Source organism: Sphaerodactylus townsendi, linkage group LG11, assembly GCF_021028975.2.
Source record: "Sphaerodactylus townsendi isolate TG3544 linkage group LG11, MPM_Stown_v2.3, whole genome shotgun sequence".
NCBI classification, from domain to species: Eukaryota; Metazoa; Chordata; class Lepidosauria; order Squamata; family Sphaerodactylidae; genus Sphaerodactylus; species Sphaerodactylus townsendi.
Genome location: NC_059435.1, coordinates 67,584,213 through 67,606,137, shown reverse-complemented (window position 1 = coordinate 67,606,137; position 21,925 = coordinate 67,584,213). Strand labels below are relative to the sequence as shown.

The 21,925-nt window shown below is 40.1% G+C and overlaps 1 protein-coding gene across 2 annotated transcripts; it reads left to right on the top strand.

Annotated features, from left to right (window-relative positions):
- The first annotated feature begins 751 nt into the window (after positions 1 to 751).
- Positions 752 to 21,419, top strand: DNAJB6 (DnaJ heat shock protein family (Hsp40) member B6). 2 transcript variants are annotated; one of them, XM_048511292.1, is made up of 8 exons: positions 752 to 909; positions 8,172 to 8,261; positions 9,901 to 10,010; positions 12,158 to 12,211; positions 13,308 to 13,418; positions 18,859 to 18,990; positions 19,970 to 20,111; positions 20,673 to 21,419. In XM_048511292.1, the coding sequence occupies exons 2-8, from the start codon at positions 8,197 to 8,199 to the stop codon at positions 20,776 to 20,778; spliced, it is 720 nt and encodes a 239-aa protein (XP_048367249.1). In that variant the 5' UTR covers positions 752 to 909; positions 8,172 to 8,196; the 3' UTR covers positions 20,779 to 21,419. The 2 variants fall into 2 exon arrangements, with proteins under 2 accessions (XP_048367249.1, XP_048367250.1); XM_048511293.1 differs by lacking the exon at positions 752 to 909 and adding an exon at positions 1,319 to 1,343.
- The last annotated feature ends 506 nt before the right edge of the window (positions 21,420 to 21,925 follow it).

Here is a 21,925-nt window from a genome sequence, read left to right as displayed (position 1 = left end):
GTCCATGCTTCTTAGGCTTGGCTGGCCTCAGATTTTCTAGATTTGGAGTAGGAGCCTGAGGAAGGTGGGGTTTGGCAAGGGACTTCCAGGGCATAATGCCACAGAGTCCACCTTCCAAAGCCACCATTTCTCCAGGTGAACTGATATCTATCACCTGGAGATTAGCTGTAATAGCAGAAGAGCTCCATCCATCACGTGGAGGTTGGCAACTCTAATAAAACCAGACGAGACATTACGCCATTGGTACAGTGTCATTTTAAAAAGATAATTTCCCCCTCTGGCCCTCAATAGGCTGATGGGGACAGAGGGAGCCCAGCAACGGTCCCTGCCATCCTTTCTCAGTCTCTACCCCTTCCCATTTGAAATGGGGAAATGAATAATACTGGTTTGTCTTATGTAGCTGTCGTTGGGATGCTGAGGAGGTTATTTAGGACAAGCAATTTGAGCAAATGCAAAATGTACATGTTGATAAAATCAGACAAGGACCCAGATATCGGCTTCTTTTGAAAACCAGCCGCAAAAGCTGTCCCTAAATGATGACGAGTTTATGGCCACAGGAGAGCGCTCCGTCCCCTCCGTCAGCAAAGCGCACCGGCTTATTATAACCACAAGGAGGCGATCATACTTTCCCTTGAGGCGATATGGGGGGGGGGGGGGGGGGGGGGCGGCCAAAAATCCCTTACTATTCTAGAAGTTTCCGGAACGTCCACGACCTGGGCGGAAGTGACAGTTAACGCGTGGAGGAGGGACCGATTTCTGCGCGTGACGCATTTCCTGTTTGCGGCCTGGAAGGTGGAGAGGCTGTCGCTGCCATCACCGACCAGAGAGCGGGAAAGCCCCTGTTCCGTGAGGGGAGAAAAGGCGAGCGGTGGCCGGAGGAGCGCCTCACTGAAGGAGATTTCGCGGCGGGTGAGTGGACGGAGGGGGCGGGAAGGGCCGGTGGGACCCTTCAGGGGGAGGGGCAATAACGAGGTTGGGGCCTCTGAACGGTTACCGGTATAAGGACCCTTTTCTCTCCCCCCCCCGCCCCGTCAACCGCTCGCGCAGTCTCGTGATTGGTTAGAACCACTGAGGGGGGGTGCCTATTGGCTCCTTTTGGGGCCCCTTTCTTGGCCTGTCTGCTCATGGGCCCGGCAGTCTTGGCCCGGACTCGGTCTCGCGCCCCCTTCAGGTCTCCTAGAAGGGGCGGGTGGGGGAGGCTGGCGGCCTTCCAGCCCGGCAGGCCCCTCATTAGCTTCAGCAAAACAATGGAAGGGGCGTGGGGGGGCTTGGAAAGGCCCCCCCCCCAGGAGGCGCATAATGATGTCCTTTGCGGGGAGGATGGGATGAACAGCAGCTGAAAGGTAGGAGGAGGTTGGTGGTTTTGTTTGCGACTGATACAGGTAAGAGTGGGGCGGGGGGGAGATGGCTTCCTGGGGGGCGGGTGCTTTTCTTCTCATCCCACCCTCAATTAATTTGGAGCTAGGTAGGCCACGAAGGCCTCCTTGGTTTTACAAGGAGTGCTTCCCTGTGGCCTACCCGAAATAATAGGGTTTAGTTGCTTTAAAAGTTGGATTCCAAAATGTCTGTCCATTTGAACTCGTGCAGGGAACAGGTCTGTGAATGGAGGGTGTCAGCTGAGGTTTCTTAAAGGGAAAGTGGTTTCATGAGCTAACGTCTCATGAACCAGTCTATGCCTTCTCAGAAGTAGCAGCCAGTAAGCCCCTTAGAGCTGTCCCTTAAATGTTTTTGACAATTTTAGGGGGAAAATATAAGGTTGTCATGTCTAAAAAGTTTTCTGCCATTGTGCTTGAATTGTTTCACGGGCATTACTTAATCGCAATCTAATTGTGGGGAACGCAAAGGATGCCTGTCAGAAAATGCCCCGTTCTCAGGTTTTGAAATGGTGCCTTGTTTTATTCCTTAGTTTGGTTTTTAAAGACTTTATGACTGGATGCTTACTTTCAACCAGCATTCCCTCATTTCATATTGCAGTTCAGGAAATTGCCTAAAATATCTGAAAATTTTGGGACTGTGAGGTTTTGAGTCTTTTTCAAGATTTTGTGTGGAGCTTGGTGTCTCCACCAAGAATCTTTGTTTTTGAACAAAGATTATACAATTTTTCTAATTGAGTTACCCAAGAATGGATGATATAAGATATAGGATATGTAAAAACAACAGTACATTCCCAGAAGTAATGATGCAAACCTTTGAAATAAGCGGATCACAGGTTAAAACTTAATTCAAAAAATACCTCATACAAAAGTGTAGTTTTTGCCCAGAATAATTTATAGTTTAGCACTTCCAGCTAAAAGTACTGCTTATAAATGGAGCAGTGAGAGAACATTGAGAAAATTCTCAGGCAAGCCAGAGATGGCAATAAGACCAGACCAAGAGAACCTTTGGCATCTGATTTAGGGGAATGTTGAAGATTCTGTAGGGATTGTATTATCTTGTATGATGCTCCTGTATTCATGCAGCTATAACCAGTGGTTCTTTTTTTAAAATAGCGCAAGCAGCATCGTAGAGGGTCTTTTTGCAGAGGGCCCTTGCACTGGGTTGGTGAAAGTAATAACATCGCCTCCATACTGCCCCAAATTTATTTTGTAGGGAGTATAGGAAGAAATTGTTCTTTTAACGAGGAGCTACTTTTGTAATCTCCTTTAATGCTAGTTTTGTTTAATACTGCAGTCCACCCAGTTGTAGGCAGAGTAAGGAATGGTATCCTTGATTTTAAAAGTTTGCAAAGCAGTCACATTGAAATGGAAATGTTGCAAATTACTTTTATTTAATTATTGTAATGGGTATTTATAATATTACTTGCACTTCTCATATGCAGATGTTTAAAAAGCATTTATATGATATATCTTAAAGTCACTTGGAAAAATCCAATAACTAAAAACCTCACCCAAACAATATTACCAGGCCATGATCTATCAAGTAGGAAAGAGAAAGATAAATTTTACAGTCTTACATCTATATTAATTATCTACTTGATCAGTTTAATTGGTACATTTAATGATTCCAAAATATTGCCCAGTTCTCTCAGTTGGATTCATTGTAATCTCTGTAGTTTTATGTATGTTTGAATGTTGTGGTAGTTACTTCAAAATTTTCTTCAGCTTAGCCACTGCAAAATTCCTTGCTTAAATAATTGCATTCATCCTACATGGAAGTGACCAAACAGGTGAGAATCATCTAAAATACCGAAGCTAAACCCCAGTCCCACTTAACCACCCCTCATTTTTTGAGGTGGAGATCTGCAGGACTATTTCTTCAAAAAGTAGTAGTGGTAGTAAGGATAATTTGTGATAGTACCCAAAGAGCTGTTAGTATCTCAGTGAAGCCATTCTTAAAATATGCTTAATTATTTAAGGTGGTCACGGATAACCTTGAGTGTGAGGTAGAGCTTTCCACAGTTTATGTAAAGCATTTTAATGCTGCCCTTGCACTTGACCAGGGTCTCGAGGGCGGCTCACATAAAAACATTTAAACAATTAAAAACAAACTTCACAATTTTAAAATAAATCTTTTTTAAAAAATTAAAAAGACACATCAATAATACCAAAGGGGAGGGCCAATGATTTCTATGGGGGAAGGTATGCCAAATGAAACAAAAAAGTCTTCTCCTGCTGGCAGAAGACACCAATAGAGAGAGGCAGACTAATCTTTTTTGGCAGGCAGTTCCAGAGTTTTGATACCACAACTGAGAAAACCCTTTCTTGGGTTGCCAACTGTCTGGTCTTTGAAGGTGACTAGTTACCAGATTCCCTCTTTATGTTGGAAGCAGCAGCAGCAAATGTTCAAGAAACACTTTGTGTCTTAGCTTGGCTACTGCTAATCACAACAGCCCTTCCCATGTCATCAAAGAAGGGGACTCGTGGCGCGGAGCTTTCTGGATCTCTTTGAGTTCTTCCAGTAATAGCTGTGTGAAGAGAGTTAATGAGAAATGTTGGGAGCACAGAAGCCGAGCTAAGAGATAAAGTATGTGAATGTGAAAATACTAAGAACTGTGATGAAAATTCTATGCACCTGATTGACCCATTGCCAAGGATTTGTCAAGCCCTATGTTGCTACTTAACATTTTATCATTAATTTAGGTCATTAAACCGTTTTTCTTTTCAGTGGGCACTTAAAGCAGCTTATAAAAGCTTGTCATTCTCCATTTTATGCCATCACAACATCCCTGTGAGGTAGAGTATGCTGAGAGTGTGACTGGCCCAAGGTCACCCAGTGAGTTTCTGTGGCAGCATGGGGATATTTGAATATGGCTCTCTCAGTCTCTCTCTCTCTCTCTCTAGTCTGGCAGTTTAATTACTATGTTGCACAGGTTTCAAAGTAGCAATTGAGGCAGAATGAATAAACCAGGCTTGCATGTAAATACAAACTAGATTGGTTTGAGTGGTGACTCTGGTGAGCGTCTCTAAGAAGAATAGTTGTTAAACTAGTAGCCACCATTCTGTTGTCCATAAAATTTAATATCAGCATCTAGTAGTGTGATATTTTTCCAGCCTTGTCGGAAGTGAGGGGGTTTAAACAGCCTGAGGGTTTTTTTAGTTCATACAGGCTATGTTTTGAAGTAGCACACAATGTTTAGACATTAAATTTCACAGTAGAAATTCCTGTTCATATTGTGTATATTAACAGGTCTAAGAAGGAGGTAGGAAGAACAAATTTCTAATCTATTTGGTGCCCTCAAGACATCGTTTTGCTCTTGTGAGGGGAACATAATTTCAATTTGGCCTCACTTGGTTTGAGTTTTCTTGGTTCATCAAAAGAACCTTCTGAGCCTCTGCAACTGAACAACTTATTTAATTGGTTCTTAAATTTAAGGGTTCAGTTTCAGTTCAACTGAGAATATTTTTGCTTGAGCTTAGCTCTGGTTCTGTGAAACCTCTCCTCTGATTTTTAAAAACGTTAATTTCATAGTCCTTTGAATTTCCAGTTCTGCAGATGGGGAAGCTACCTGCCAAAAGACCTCTTGGATTTCACCTGAGCCAGCCTGATTGTGTATTTTCTGTCAGAAACAAGAGTGTAGCTTTCTTGATTGTATGAAGTCCCAACAGCTGACTATAAGGCCTGATTTTTTAAAAGGTTGCTGGGAAGGAAAAGAAATCTTTGCAAATTTTGTCATGTACTGAGCATCTTGCTTGAAGTAGCCATGTGTGATTATTTAGCCTGCCAATAAAATGGTCCTACAAGCATGCATAACAATCACATGTAGCTGCTTTTCATAGGCTGCAGCACAGTTCAGACAAGATGCTGAAATTGCACAAGATGCAAAATCACACAAGCAAGCTGTTTGCCATTTTTAAATTGGGTCTGAGGTATGCAAGATCTGAGATGCCCCCAGAGTATTGTGTGTGTGTGTGTGAGGGGGGGCGGGGCTGGCTGGCTGGCAGAGTCCTGCATTAAAATAGCAAGTATGCTTGTCAAGAGATGTGTTTGAAATTACTACCGTTTGAAAGCACTTGTGTCCTACTTAGGCAAGAAAAAAGCCTGTTGAGCATGAGAAGCAGCATTATGAAGTCTTATTTTATGTAGTGAAGTCCATTGGCTGGCATATTTTATTTTTAAACATTTCTATCTTGCCTAATAATTTAATGTGACACAATGTAACTATTGAAATGTTTGAAGTCAATGACAATTTATCTGTTAGACACCCAGAGAGGTGCCAAAAGATTCCTTGATCAAATGGAACATTTAATAGTGAGATATTCTCATAAGAAACACAGTACTGAAGTGATGTTTCTGGCTGGTGTAATTGATATAACTACACTTGATTTCTGTCCTGTCCAATATCTTCTACTCTGGTTTATCAGTATTCTGGTAGCTATGCTATTAAAAGTTCTTGTTTGAACTTTTGAAAACATGTCTGATCTCTTTTATATTTAAATAAGGATTGCTTTAGCTTCCTTCCGGGTTGAATTGCAGTTTACAGCTATGAATGCACGTCCACACATTCTTGAAAGACTTCCTGTTAAAATGAAAAGACTGCTTTGGCAGAAAGCCTTTTGAGAATAGGTGGACACAGAATGTAGATGTTTATGTTAGAATTCTCTGGTGAATTCATGCATGTTTTGATGGTTGAATTCTTAAAATACTGCAGACTGCATGACAATAATGACTCATTATACTACAAAGTATTACTACTTTGAAGTACAGCCTTATCAGAGGCCCAGTGAAGAGCGTTTCATGTGACAGACCTGGGGTTTGCAGACCCCAAGCCGAAGGCACGCGACAGATATTGTATTAGTAGGGTCCTGGTCACTTCTGTTTGCTCTCCCCCAGAAGCTGCCTTTAGCAACATGGACTTGTGATTCCAGAGAGTAGCCATATGAATGTCTGTTTAGCTATTATTTCCATAGAAAATCTTTCAAATAATTCCATTTTGCATAGTTGGTGGAAAGCCAGGAGAGCGGAAGCCTTCCTGACCTCAGGCAGGCCATTCCACAAAGAGGATGCCACAATGGAGAAGGCAGATGCCATGATGAAGCAGAAGGGGAGAGACAGTCTCCAAGGCCACAAAGAGCTTTGTACATGACAGCCAGTACTTTAAATTGAGCCCAATAACAGATGGGCAGTCAGTAGAATGACTGCAAAATGGCAGTATAATATGCATGGGCCACCCAGCTCCTGATAACTCCTGAGCTGTAGTATTCTGTACCCACTGTTATGTTCCCCCCGCCCCCCCCCCCCCAAAAAAATGTACTTTTCTTTTCATGAGACTGATTGCTCAGGTAACTGTGGAATAATTGAGTTTAGGGTTTTCCATGTTTTGCTTCCTTGATGACTTCCTGGAGAAAGGTTTTGCAATATTTCGCGACTTGGATGGCCCAGACCAGTTTTTTCTCACCAGATCTCCGAAGTTAAGCTGGTTAGTATTTGGATGGGAAACCACTATGCAGCGTAAGGCAATGATTGCCTTGAAAACCCTACTGGATTGCCATAAATAGCCTGCGACTTGACTTAATACTGGAATTATTTTCCATAGCAAAGCCACGTACCTAGTGTTGAAGTGTTAACTAGTGTTGCATTATATCGTTAAGATAATTAGAATGACTTGAGCTTTGGCCAAATCCCCGAAGTCACCTTGCTGAGAAGGCAGAATTGGTTGTGGGACTGTGATAAATGTATTTGGCTTTATCTGGAGTGGATATTGAGGGGTGTGACCCTAAAGAGTTTGCCTTCTGCATTTCTTGAGTTCTGTGTTCAAATGAGATACCCTGTTTCCCCGAATATAAGACATCCCCTAAAAATAAGACATAGTAGAGGTTTTGCTGAAGTGTGAAATATAAGACGTCCCCCAAAAGTAAGACATAGCAAAGTTTTTGTTTGGAAGCATGCCCGTCAAACAGAACACAGAAAAATAAGACATCCCCTGAAAATAAGACATAGCACATCTTTGGGAGCAAAAATTAATATAAGACACTGTCTTATATTCGGGGAAACACGGTAATTTGCCTTGACACCCTACTTTCAGTTTGTAACCTTGTTTCAGTTTCTTCTGGATGGCCTTTCTCGAGCATTGTGTCTTGGATCCTCCCTCTGACAGTTATGAAGCTGTTTGAGAGCAGCAGATACAGAAGGGCTTGGTGTCTAGTACTATTCTGACTGTGCAGTCCCATGCACTGTTGTTCCAGTCTAAGCTCAATGAAATCAGTGGACTTAGACTAGAGGGGTAACTCTGTATAGGATTGCATTCAGGCAACTGCAGGCCAGTATGTTCAGGCAAAACATGTGTGGAAGCACGGTTGACTGAAGAGAGTAAGAGTTCTGCTGCAATTATGCTGACTAGCTCTTCCTTTCTGATTTCTGTGGATGGAGGCGGACCTGTTTTTCACTCAAGCTGTCAGCCTCTGCATTTAAAGTATTTTTAGACTGGTTTTATCACAGGGCCTCCTCCATAGTAGGCTACGTTAAAAAGCCAATTAAAATGGATCAAACTGTAAGGGAAAATAAGTTTGGAGCACATTTTTTAAAAAGCTCCGTTGAAACCAGTTTACATTTTTCAGCTGTATTGAAAAAACAACTTGGTGCCCATTATAGATTTTACTGAGGATTGGCTGTTGTGATAATACAAAATAATGTGTTAATGGACATGTGTTAATGGACATTTTTAGCCACTTCCGTGTCTTTTCAATGGAAATTAGCAGTGTTGATATAATAAGGCCTTGTTTTCTTTTTTTCAGAATTTTGATAACAAAGACATAAAACATGGTGGATTATTATGAAACTTTAGGAGTGCATAGACATTCTTCACAAGAAGACATCAAAAAAGCGTAAGTAACTTTATTTAAAACTTTAAAGCAAGTTATAGTACATATACTTGTGGATTTCTCTGTACCCACCTCTCTCTCTCTCTCTCAATAAAGAAATGAAATTAAAACAAATAAGACATATATGTGTAACTTTGTAGCAAATATTTTCTTGTTAGCCAGATTATATTGATAGTATTTACTGATGTAGCTGGTACTACTTCTATACCAGTGTCTATATATTATTGATTAGGTTACAGTTCTCATACATATTTGAGTTTGATAAGTTGTAAGATAGTTGCCAACTGCTAGGGAGCAATAATATGTGCCTTCGCCCCTGTGAGGTGGACAAAACATATACCCCACAACACAGTCAGTCCACCCTGTGCCACAAAGAGAAACACATCTCACTGACTTGCCTCTGAAGATGCCAGCCATAGCTGTGGTTAAACTGTTAGGAGCAAAAACTACTAGACTATGGCCACACAGCCCGGAAAACTCACAACAGCCAGTTTCTGAATCTGTCTGAGTTGTGGGGTCTTTCCCTCTGTCCCTGAAGACCTAGCCTGGTATTCAATAATAAGACAGGAAGATCAGCTGTATGAGAATAATTAGGGTTCGGGCACACCTGTGGGCATGGGTACGCCTGAATTTTGACAACAGCTGATGTGTTCTGCAGCAAAATAGTTGCTGTGAGATCAGGCCTGAACCTATAGGGAAGAGCTGTTGACATGGGCCTAGGATTTCGAGGGGGCCTGCTCCCCAGTGCATGTATATTTAATAGTGCTGTACATACATACTAGAGGGGCAAAAGTGTAGAATTTTGGATATTGGAGAAATTTGGCAACTGAAAACGTGTGCATAAAAATACATCAGCGAGATATGGTGGGAGGACTGATCTCTGGTAGCAATTCGAATTTGTTTATTATCAGGGTGTTTCTCCAGATAGCCTACTCCTTATCAGTTTTCACCAGCATGGCCAATTGGCCATGCTGATGAGGCTGATGGGAATTGTAGTTCCTGAATCTGAGAGCCGCAGGTTCCCTACCCCTGCTCTACATCAGGGGTAGGAACCTGGGCTCTCAGATGTTCGGAACTACAATTCCCATCAGCCCCTACCAGCATGGCCAATTGGCCATGCTGACAAACTGATGGGAATTATGAATTCTAGGCTATCTGGAAATACTCTAATCAGATTTGCTGTTTGATCTGCTTACACACTGGAGATAATTGTTTGCAATTACATTTGTTTAATACCATACTTAAAATCATTATCTACTCTTGACTTTGGTCCTCTGTAACCATTTTGCTTTTCACAATTGTGTTTTCCTTAAGAATGAAACCAAGTCTGATTCATCTTAGGTGCTGCAGTTGATCTCCATGGGTCCTGTTTCAGAATTAGGGCTTGTGTAATACATTAGTGCTCAAGTTTCCTAGGCATGGTGATGCTACAGAGTTCTTATAAGGTGCATTAGTAGTGCCATACGGCTGCTGTGATTCTCATGTAAATCCCATAATTTCTTTTTTTGCTCTAACATTTTGAGACATGTGTACAAGCTTGCTGTTAACATTTAAGAATTTAGTTATATCTCCTTTTGTATGTACTACCTAACATACATAAAATTGGCATGCTGAGAATAACAGCTGGGCACTTTAATTTCAGGTACCGTAAACTAGCGTTAAAGTGGCATCCTGATAAAAATCCAGATAACAAGGAAGAAGCAGAGAGGCAGTTTAAACAACTAGCTGAGGCATATGAAGTCCTGTCAGATGGTGAGTATTAAGCAGGTATTTAGGTTTAGCAGATGGCCATTTGTTTTTGAGGGAATCCCTAAAGCAGGGACCTGGCTCTTCTGGGACTTAGATCATTTCCTAATGTTACAAACTCTTTATTGGCTATGGATTTTGGTTTCATACTGTCAAATAATACGATCTACATCTGAAATATAACATAGAAATTAGGGGCTTGTGGCCACCCTCATCTCGCTTTAAAACTTTCATTAGCCTCCAATAATAATGATGGTCTATGAATTTCTTCCCCTAAATGTTTGTTACAGGATTCCCCCTACTTGGTTGTCATTACTTTTTTCTACTGCTACTTCATATTGGGTGGACGAAGCACGTTCTATAGCTGGGATATACCTTTATGAATTTTTCTTGTTGGAAAACTTTCACCTTGTTAAAGAAGTGGGTTTGTCCTGATATAGAACTCCTCTAAGTTGTAATCATAAAGGCACAAGTCTCCTTCATAGTTCTCAATTGAAATCTCTTAAATTACTACTTGCAGAAGAGCTTGTGTCTACATACCTCTGTATTCTCGATTTCTACTTTAGTCTTTTTAGAATAGGATCAAGCTTGTTCTTTGCCAAAATTGGAAAAAGTCCTAGTATTTTTCTAGGAAAAAATAAATTTTTATATTGGGATTTGACAAGTACTACATGTCAAGAGTGCTCAGAAATTTTGTTGTGGCACCTAGTATTTTCAGTATTTGTTGTTAAGTGCTGCGTGATAGAAGTACCAAGTTTATTTGGGGGAGGAATAGAGGGTAGCTTTTTGTTATGACTATCAGGGTTACCTTTATTCATTTACCTTTGTTATCGTTTTTTTTAAAATACCATAAATTTTGAAGAGTTTAAGTTTAGGTTTTGTGGAACAATAATTAAAAATATGGTGATCCTTATATCTAGTTACCAACATACCCCCATTTGCATACACTTAAATCCAGAGACTTGAGTCATGCACGGACAAGATGGATTTTTCTACAAACCCTGAGAAAAGTCCTAGATGGGCATAAAAATCTGAATTAACAAACCCCCAAAATAAAGAAGGGGCAACTGTAGAAATGGATGTCCTCAGTGGTCATTGCTCGGCAACCACAGCAGTATCTCAAGCCTTCATGCCTTGATTTCTTTCAGTAAAAGGCAGGGAGAGTAAGCAAGGCCATTTCAAGGCTATTCTGCCCTTTGAGGGAGAACTCACTGGGACTGGGTTCAGCAGCAACCACCAGGCATGATCTTTGCCTGACTCACTCAAGCTCAGCAGCTCACTACTCTTCAGTAACACCTATCCCACAGTAACGAGTGTTGTGTGTAGTGTTTTTAGAGTTTCCAGTTAGGATTTTTGAGACCCAGGTTGGAATCACTATTCGGCTGTGGAAGTTTACGTGGGTGACTTTGGGCCCATCACACATGCTCCCAGCCTATCCCACTTCAAAGGGTAGTTAGGATAACATGGACAAGAGGAGAAAGATGTAAGCTGACTTGTGTCCCCAATGTGGAGCAATGTGGGATATAAATAATATAGCTGAAGGGGGGGGGCAGATAGAAGGTAGACTGGCTTTGTGGGTGGGAAGGAGAGAAGGAAGCAGGAAAAGGGAAGAAGCTATGGGGACTGCAAGGCTAGCAGAAATAGTGAGGGAAGGGAAATGGGATGTCCCCCACAAGTTCTTGCAGGTCCTTCACTTGTTGAAATATAAAAATATGAAAGCTTTTTTGGGTAGCTCGTAAAGCTACAGAAACCTTGTCAAGGCCTGCCTTAAATTGCGCCAAGGTCAACACACTGCCACATAAGTTTCCACCACTTTGGGCCCAGTTCATCAGGTCCGTGAAGTGGTCTACAGTTCATGAGAGCTTATGCCGCAATATCATTGGTCTTTAAGGTGCCACAAGATTCTGCTTTCACTGTCATAAATTGGTAGCTGTGTCTTGGCTGCTGTTGTCAGTGTTGTGGGATTTTTTTTACTGCAGTGTAGTAACTGTCCACCACTGTGCCATTCACAAAAGTAGGAAAATCAGGCCACCCATGTACATGACTAAATTATGCAAAAAACAAAGAAAAAAATTAATCATGGCACAAATATGATGATATGAAGATAATTGATATCCAAGTAGTTTGCTTTAACTATTTCCTGTTCTTTGTAGCTAAAAAACGTGACCTCTACGACAGATATGGAAAAGAAGGCTTAAATGGAGGAGGTATGTAGGGATTTTTTTCCCTTTAAAAAAAATTAGTATAAATGGCTTCTGCCTGACCTGGATAGTCTATCATAGCCTGATCTTGTCAGATCTCAGAAGCTGAGCTAGGTTGACCCTGGCAAATATTTTGATGGGAGACATCCAAGGAAGCCCAGGGTCATGACATGGAGGCAAGCAATGGCTAACCATTTCTGAATGTCTCTTGCTTTGAAAACACCCCAAGGCTCACTATAAATTTGATGTGACTCAACAGCAAAAAAAAATGCTACGTGTAAAGATAAATCTGCATTTGTCTTCAAACACTAGTTGTAGAACTAAAATGTTGCTTGTTCACAGAATGGCTTCAACTATATGGAAAGTAAATTTTCAATCTTGCATTTACAGTAAAACATTACTAGAAAAAAGTCTTGTGCCATGACTCTGTGCAAAGAAATGTGGCATAGAAGTAACCTTGCGGCAGGTCCTGCCCCCTGGGCCAGTTCCATGTCCTTGCTGGCACCGGTGGAAGACACTGCAAAAGTGAGGGGGGCTGGTAGCGTTGCCGCGGCACCCCTGGGACATGCTCACGGCACCCCAGGGTACCACGGAATCCTGGTTGGGAATCACTGCACCAGACTAACAGGACTGCCTTTCTTAAAACAATTAGAACATCTTAGTCCTCTTACCCTCATATTTAAGTTTATACTTATGGGAACTGAATAATTAAAATCATTGTGCACAAGGGCTGGTGGGGTTAGGGTTAGGGGGACCAACGACACTTGTCTAATGGATAGACTCTGAAATTTGGAAATGTCAAAACAAAATACCTGGAATGAGCTCTTACAGTTTAGAATTAAGATGGTTTTTATGGGGTAAAAAATGAAAGAGTTCTAAAGGAGGTGGCAATAAAAATATCCCAAGCTCTCCTGATTAGCATCTCAAATAAAATTCTTAACGTTTAATCCAGGCAATAACTGTTTTCAAAGAAAATTGGCAACTGAATTGGTTTCTTAGTGTGAGTTGTTTAACTGAAAGTAAACATCAACCGTTATGAAGTTTCAGTGTGTTAGTAGCTTGTGTTGAGCTACATGTGACAATGAGTTCTTCTGTTCTGCAGGTGGAAGCCATTATGACAGTCCATTTGAATATGGTTTTACATTCCGAAACCCAGAGGACGTCTTCAGGGAGTTTTTTGGTGGAAGGGACCCATTTTCATTTGACTTCTTCGGTGAGTTTGACATTTGGGTATGGGTATGTGAAATTGACAATTTTGTGGTTTGTGTTGGTAATAAAATATGCTGGTCTTTTTCTTGCCTCCTTTATTTTGCTGCAAAGAAACTATAAGCAGGCTCCTAAGTTTCATTGTCTTTTATCGTTTTTAAAACTTTTCTTCTCTTTTACCTTTCATTCACTATTTGTTTTGCCATAACGATAGACTCATGTCGGTTACTTTCGCAGCATATTGGTTTAGCATCGTCTCCATTGAACTGATATAAGCTACTCCATATATATTCATTGTATTGTCAAAGGCTTTCACAGCCGGATTCAACTGGGTTCTGGTGGATTTTCCGGGCTGTGTGGCCGTTGTCTGGTGGATTTTGTTCCTAACGTTTCACCTGCATCTGTGGCTGGCATCTTCAGAGGTGTATCACAGAGAAAAGTCTGTTTCTCACTGTGTCTAAGTGAGAAGGGAAAGTTTAGTGTGGTATATTGTCCATGTCCACCCAAACAGTTAATGATTGGTTCCCCACCCTGGGACATGGACAATGTACCACACTAAACTTTCCCATCTCATTTAGACACAGTGTGAAACAGATTTTTCTCTGTGATACACCTCTGAAGATGCCAGCCACAGATGCAGGCGAAACATTAGGAACAAAATCCACCAGACCACGGCCACCCAGCCCGGAAAACCCACCAGAACCAATATATACATTGTTGGCATCTCGCACATGCATTAGTAGTTGGCACCTCTGCTTAGGGGGAGTGTGCCTGAAGTTTTTAAGTATGGAAAACGGACAAATGACATGCTTCTGAACCGTTTTTTAATTCTGGCACTTCACCATCATGATCAGCCATAAGATGTGAGCTGGAAGTTCTAATGTGAAAGGAGTACACCTTGCTCTCTTTGATCTTGAAGCCTGAATTAAACAGTGGAATTGTACATGGTTAGGGCAGAAATTCCTGTTCCTTACTTATTTGAGAAGGCAGAAGAATGAGATTTTCCTTGCCCCTACCATAGAGGTGAAGGGAGATTGAAGAGCACAATGAAAACATTTTTACCTTCTGTAGGTGTAGATTTTTGAAGAGCCACTTGTACGCTTTCCCATTTTTAATGGATTAAGCAGCATAGAAAGAAATATATCTGAGAACTGATAGAGAAGGGGTTCTGTTAAGCTTTTCTCATTACCCCATTCATATAACAGCTTATGTTTCTGTGTACCAATCCTCTGGCATATAATGTAGACATTTCTGGTGACTGATTTGCCTCCCTGAATCTACATTTGAAGTACTAGGGATTGGAATTAAATTTCCTTTTATGTAAATAAGACATATTTTGTTGGATTATCAGAATTCTTTACCCTAAGAATGTTATAGTATTAGAGATCTAGCATTTTCAACTGCAAGCAACAGAAGGCAGTTGGAGCAAAGACTTCAGCTAAGACACACTGGTTTAATCTTGCAATATGATACTAAAACAGTATCATAAATTAAATGAAATGTTCCTCCCGTTTACTGTAATTTATTAAAAGCTGCCTTTTCAAAAAAAGAAACCCCTTAATATTGCATAATTCTTAAACTGGCAGTACTTATTCATTTGCTGATGTTAGACTTAATCCACAATGAGTGAGGATTTTGCAATCCAAAGTAGCTTGTATTGTTCAATAGCTATTTACTTATGAATTGACACAAGAACAATTGATACTTTTCTTAGATGCTTACTCAGTGGTTTTCACTTGGTTGCCAGAGATGTCTTATGAAGGATCAGAAGAAGGCTCCGTAGAGGAGCTGGAGGAAATGTGTAGTAGTGAGTCAGTAGAACTGACAGAGGAGTTGGAGGAAGAGCTAGAAGAAGAACATGGTGAAGATTTTGTTGAGGTACTTGAAGATCGTGATGAAGGATCTGTTGATCTGGAAGAACTTCTAGTGGAGGAAGAGAACTCTGAAGGAGCAGAGGAAGAGTCTCTAGAGGAGGAAGCAAGTTTAGTTTCAGAAGAATGGGTAGAAGAACCTATCGGTATAGTCTTGGAGGATGTAGAAGAAGAAATCAGTGTAGAGTCAGACTTGGAAGACTTCTGTGGAAGTCTTTAATAAACCTGTTGTTTAAGCAATCTGAGATGTCTCTTTATTTCTCTGAAGGGTACTCAGTTGCAGTTGCATAAGTAGTAATTAAAGTGCCCCATTGGAGATGAAACTAAAGAGAGCTAAGACTTAATTAGCAAATTGCGTCTAAAAACGAGGACAGAATTACTGAAGACTAAATGGATTCCTTTCTATTTGTGCTAGAATTCCATGGGAAAAGGTAGAAAAACTTGATACTTGCAAATCTTGCCAGGGCTCGTTTTTGTGGTAGTAGCAGAAGGAAATCCCTGCAGGATTGAGACCTTGACTGGTTTGTAAAGTGTACTAGTGTCATGTAATACAAAATACAAGTGCCATCCAAGAGCTGGGTACACGGCCGCACTGGCCTCCTTGCTGCCAAAAAGCCTCTGTAGGGTTCAAAAGGCTTATACCAGCATAATACCGTGAAAGGCCAGGAGGGCTGGCCCACCCCTGCAGCATTCAGTGCATTATCCGGGGGAGGGGGGACTGCAGCCACATGCCAGCAGGATCACCTGTCTACCAGGGAAGTGCCTTAGGGAGGGCAGATTCACCAAAGCAGCCACTCGCTGCTCCCGTGCTCCCAGATTGCCCCCTGGATGAGGCTTTGTGGGTTGTGTTCTGCCCTGCATTAACAATCTTAATAATTGCGCAGTTCAATATGATTAAGTTCTGTTATATGTAAACATCAGGTAACTTTTTAAAAGAACTGGGTGTGTGTGTGTGTGTGTGTGTGTGTGTGTGTGTGTGTGTGTGTGTGTGTGTGTGTGTATATATATATAGTGACTAATAATATCATATAACTTGTGTCTGTGTGAGTGACCTTCATAGTTTGTGAGTCATTCTGTTTACTAGCAGAAATAAACAGGGCTATTTACACTAATGTTTTGCTTAATATACCTGTAGAACAAACATGTAAACTTGCAAGCCTTTTGTTTTGCTTGTGATTCTTGGCAATGCCTTATGCCAAATTGGGAGGATATATTTGCTGCGTTAAAATGTATGCTCTTGTCCTATCTGTAGTAGGATTTCTTCAGGCTGATTCGTTTTAGAGCTTCGTTCTAGTCAGAGTGTCTCATTCACTTTTATTATTTTTCTGTTTTAGCCATTAAGCCATTCTTATTAAACTAAACAGTTTAGTAGAAGAAATGCATTTAATGAATTCCCACATGTAAGCATAAAACGGTCCTATGTGTGTACAGGATGCTCCCCTCTTCCATTTGATGAAGGTGGGTTTTAATGCCTCATTCACAAATCTATCATCATCATCTTTCCTTTATTGGCTTAACAAGCGAATAAAAAAGAACATATAGAGAAAGAATCACATCAGTTAAAACAAGCAAGCATAAGCCATCAGCATAAAAGTAAAATGATAATTTATTACAAATCAGTTGTAATGCTTGGTGAAGGTGAATCATTGCATCACTATCCTCATTGCTGAGTATACCTAGAAGTAGATCAGGTATCCCTACTTTTTTGAGAAGCATCCTTGGGTTTGCATAAGATGAACAGCCATATTATAATAGTGGTCGAAAGTCTAAATACTTCCTGGACTTCTCCTTTGTTGCTGCCCTTATTTGTATTCAGATCTAACTTGTGCAAGTTTCTCAGTTATTCTTTTGTTTGCTTGAACTACAAGTGCTTCCGAAACAGACACAAAAATTGAAGTGGGCCACATCAAGTACAAGAATTACCTTATGCTGAAAGAATTGCTCGTGGCTTTTAAAATATGTTGTTTTTTCTCTCATGACTTAAGGGAAATATTGAACTGAGTGCTTGTACTTAATTCTTTTATGGCATTTTCAAGCATTCAGAGTACTCAGTATATATTATCCTGTTGTAGTCCATATAACCTTGTAACTTAGGCCAAATTGGACTTAATATGGACTTTTAATGCATTCATATCTGCAAAAAAAACAGTAATGCTGGTGATATGTCTCTGTGAAAACATTTCTGGTTTCAGACACTCTATGCAAATGTTGATATTGGATTACTTTTAAGACTGATGGTTTCTTTCTAACCTTGTGCATATTTTGCAATCTTCCTCTTGGCTGCTTGCTGACATCATAAGTGGAAAATCTTTATATTGAGCAATTTGTACTTATTGTGGTGCACTGTTTGGGATATAATTTGACTTTTGTTTAGCATTTGGATTATTTCCAAGGGACGGAAAATGTTCTTGTGTGCCTAAAGAAGAACATTTTTGGGCCATATTGAGTCCAAAATCCTCATGCTAGGCTATTCTGTGGATTCCTTGGCCATGCTTTCATCTACAAAGATATTTCAATCCCTGAAAAGGAGGCTGCTGGATCAAGAACATAAATTCTTAATCGAAAAGGCCACCAGGTCTTGCTCAGCTCTAGCTCTGAGTATCCCCTGCATGGGGAGCAGGGGGGCTAAATATCTCTATCAAATAATTTCACCCAGGTTACGTAGAGCAATGATGCTGGCTCGCTCACTGCAATGCTCTTCCATCAGCTGCACTAAGAGGAAGATTTGCCAAAATTCCTTACCATTGAAGGCTTTGTGCATGCAATGGGGATTGTGTAGACTCCATAGTACGTATCTTGCTCTACTGCCCCATTTATACTGCACTTAGAACAAAACAGCTAACACTGCTGTTAGCTAAAAAAGAGCATGCTTCCAATTTGCAGAAAATTGTCTTATTAGACAACCCCAGCAGCGATGTAACTGATTCAGTAGCCAAATTTCTTGACTGACTTATAATTCAAAGTCCTAAGAGTAAACTTGACCTATTGTTTACGGAAATGCACTGTTATGCCAATAAAGGTTGTTGATGTATAAAAAGAACATTTTTGCTTTTAGTACGCATCTGATTTAAGGAAAAGGTTAGCTAATAGGTCGCTAACAAATTTTGCTACCATGTATTGATAGAAAACTACTTTATTATTTAGCTATATTTTAAAACATTTAGTATTTATTATGGGAAACAATTTTTATTTGGAGTGTTCAAATGTGTTTGTAGAAGTGTTGGTTGAAAGTTAAGTTTTACCAGCTCTCATTTTGGAATTGGAAGCCTAAAGAATTGGATCCATTAACCAAAGAGATTCATACCAAAATTGATACGATGCATATAGTCTTTTTAATGCACTAACAGTCTTCCTACAGGATTAAATCCTTCTGTTCCTACAGCAGGAAAATCTTCACAAAAAAGGCCAATCTTAATGTGCTGACAGGCAGAGAACTTTTGCTTTATGAAGTATGAGAGACATGGAAATACGGTATCAGCACTGGAGATTTCTGAAAATTACGTAATCTTTACAATGTGTGCAGTACTGAAATTCCCTTGCTTGTTATCTTTACAATCCCTTCATTTTTATTTGCAGAAGACCCTTTTGATGACTTTTTCGGTAACAGACGAGGGACACGTGGAAACAGAAACCGGGGTGGTGGATCCTTTTTGTCTGCCTTTGGTGGATTCCCTGCCTTTGGGAGTGGGTTTTCTTCATTTGATACAGGTAGGCTGTACATGACACAAATTAAGTGTCATAGTTAGAAAGGTAGACCTAATTCCTCATTGAATAAATTCTAAAAAATTTTGCATTGTTGAGACATAACCCAAGACATGGATACGGCCTGTGCAATTTCTGATTCCCCCTTTAAAATATCTAGTTCTGTTAGTATGAAATGCCATTGTTTTGAAAATCTGCAAAGTTTCAGAAGTGACTTAATGTGTAGTGTGATTGTTTTGATTCCTTCTAATATATGGGGAAGGAGCCGCGTGGCATAGTGGTTAAGTGCTTGCACTGCCATTCACACGGGCAGGAGTTTGAGTCCCCTGTGGGTCAGATATCCTGGCAGCTGGCTCATGGTCAACTCAGTCATCCATCCATTCCTTGATCGGTAAATGAGTACCTAGCTCATAGCTAGGGGGTAAAGAATAGCTGGGGAAAGCAATGGCAAACTACCCCCAAAAAATGGCTTGCCTATGAAATAACTGCTTGCAGTGGTACCCCAGGATTGGACACGACTGAAGGGGAAACTGTACCTTTACTTTAATATATGGGAAAAGTAAATTCGGTCAGTTTGGTATGACTCAGCTTTTTGAATAATACTTGCCTAACTAATAAGTAATTTTCACATTTAACAGAAAAGAAGCTGAACTGTGCTTTGTACAATGTTGGTGCTTTTAAATTAAAAAATAAAACTGAACTGATAGCACTAAAAATCCCAGCTATACCTTGAGTTGGATCATCAAAAATAAAACATCTACAATTGTATCCAGAGGAACTGGCTGGCATTCAGTATTGCTGTTATTTAAAATAGAAGTTTAACAGCTACCATGAATAGGCATGGTTACAAAATTATCTGTTATAATCCTTGGCCTGAGAAGCTATTGGTCACAGCTTTGCATTTTCTAGAGAAATGTGGTGTATTCTGCCTGTGTAGATGTTGTTTTGGTCAAGTACATGTCTATCATTTGTACTTCCTTGCTAGGTTTTACTTCGTTTGGTTCTTTGGGACACGGAGGCCTTACTTCATTCTCCTCAACATCGTTCGGTGGCAGTGGGATGGGTAACTTCAAATCAGTATCGACTTCAACTAAAATGGTGAATGGCAGAAAAATTACTACAAAAAGGTACAGTGACATAAATATTTCAGTATAGTAGTGAAGTAACTAAAATCATATACAAATGTTGACGCTATTAAAAATAAGTCACTAATTTCTTTTTCTAACCTGCTTGGACAAGGTTGCCCTGAAAGTTTTTACTAGACAGTGTAGTAGCATAATCTGTACATAAGTGGCACATAAAACAGTCAGTATGCCTGCTAATGTGCTTGGTAAGTGAAAGGGGGTGGAGTAGCTGAATTTCTTGTCTTTTAGGTGCTTTATGGATTGGAAATGTGATAATTATTGTTGTGTTGGCTCTTAATGCACTTTTAAAGATCTGTCTGAAATTGGGATTGTGTTCAAAATCGTGGTTTACCTAAAAAGGATTATACAAACGTGTTTTGATAATATAAACACATACAGTTGTTCCAAGCTTTTGCTTGGATAATGATGAAGCTTCTAAATTTAGTTTCTTCTGTCTGGTGCCTATCTAGTCCTAATCACTGCACAGACAAGATATTTTTGTTCCACTTGATTTGCTATCCAGAACACTTCAAAAACACTACTAAGTGGATTTGTATCTTGCAGAATTGTTGAGAATGGACAAGAGAGAGTAGAAGTTGAAGAAGATGGCCAGTTAAAGTCTTTAACAATAAATGGTAAGGAGCAGCTGCTACGCTTGGATAACAAGTAATTCAGTGCATGCGTTTAACCGAAATTTTAAGCTGTAACAAGCACCCTTTGCGGATTAACAGGAAAACTTTTTGAAGATTTCAAACGAACTCTTTCATTATACCTGTATGTAATTGAAAGTATTTATACGTAGCTCATCGGAGCTCATGAAACTGTCAGACCTTTGCGTTAATTGCTGGGACCACATGAATAGGACCATTTTTTGTCCTTAAAATTGTTGTAAATTTCTGTATGCACTTTGCTTTTTATTAAACATGATTCTAGGTAACAGTGATCCTGCATTAGTGCTAGGGCATAATTGTACACTAACACTAGCATGAATCCTGTTTGTTTGGTTTTTTTTGATATGTGAGCCAACTAGTAGTTTACATCTGCTGTGAAGTTAACATTTCCAAGGCGAATTTAATTTCAAGCTTTCAGTATTTAGTAGTGAATAATGTTGATATGTTACTGAAGGTGCATTTCTGGTTTAAGAATTAAGGATGTTTTCTAGTTGTGCATGAATGCTGGCTATAGTAAGTTTTGACATCTAAATGTATGATGTTAAGCCTAGGCTAACAAGTTAAGTCTAGTAAGCTTGGGTATTTTGTCATTTTGCTAAAACGTTAAAAATGAATAAATTCTGATGTTTGTGGTGCATTCTTTCATGGGTAACATTTGTAGCTTTTTTTTGTGCGCCTATGTGACTTGGATAACCATTCTTTGCTTTCAACACCTGCTTCCTGTGGACTGTCTTTTCAAACGTTCCTCTATAAAATTGGATGCCACTTATACATTGACCACAATGTTCTCAGCTAGCAAAATGTAATTCCTTTGAATTGTCTAAGAATAACACAAATCCATACTCTAAAACTCTGTGAACATTCAAAAATTATTGAACTGCAAGTTGTAGACCAGTGCTTCCCAAGTACAGCTTTCCAGTGGGCAGTCATATTGAACATTGATTGAAATTATGTATTCTTCTTCTCCCTGAAGAAATGGACTGCTGCCAAAAAAAACCCCCAAAACACAAATGAGGGGCATGTCTGAAATAGTGCATGCATTTTAAAAACACCAGTTGCCTTTTCTCATGAAAAAATACCCAGAAGATCCCATCAGTACAGGCTCTGGGGCCAGGCCTTAGTGAAGACAATTTCAAATTGAACTGT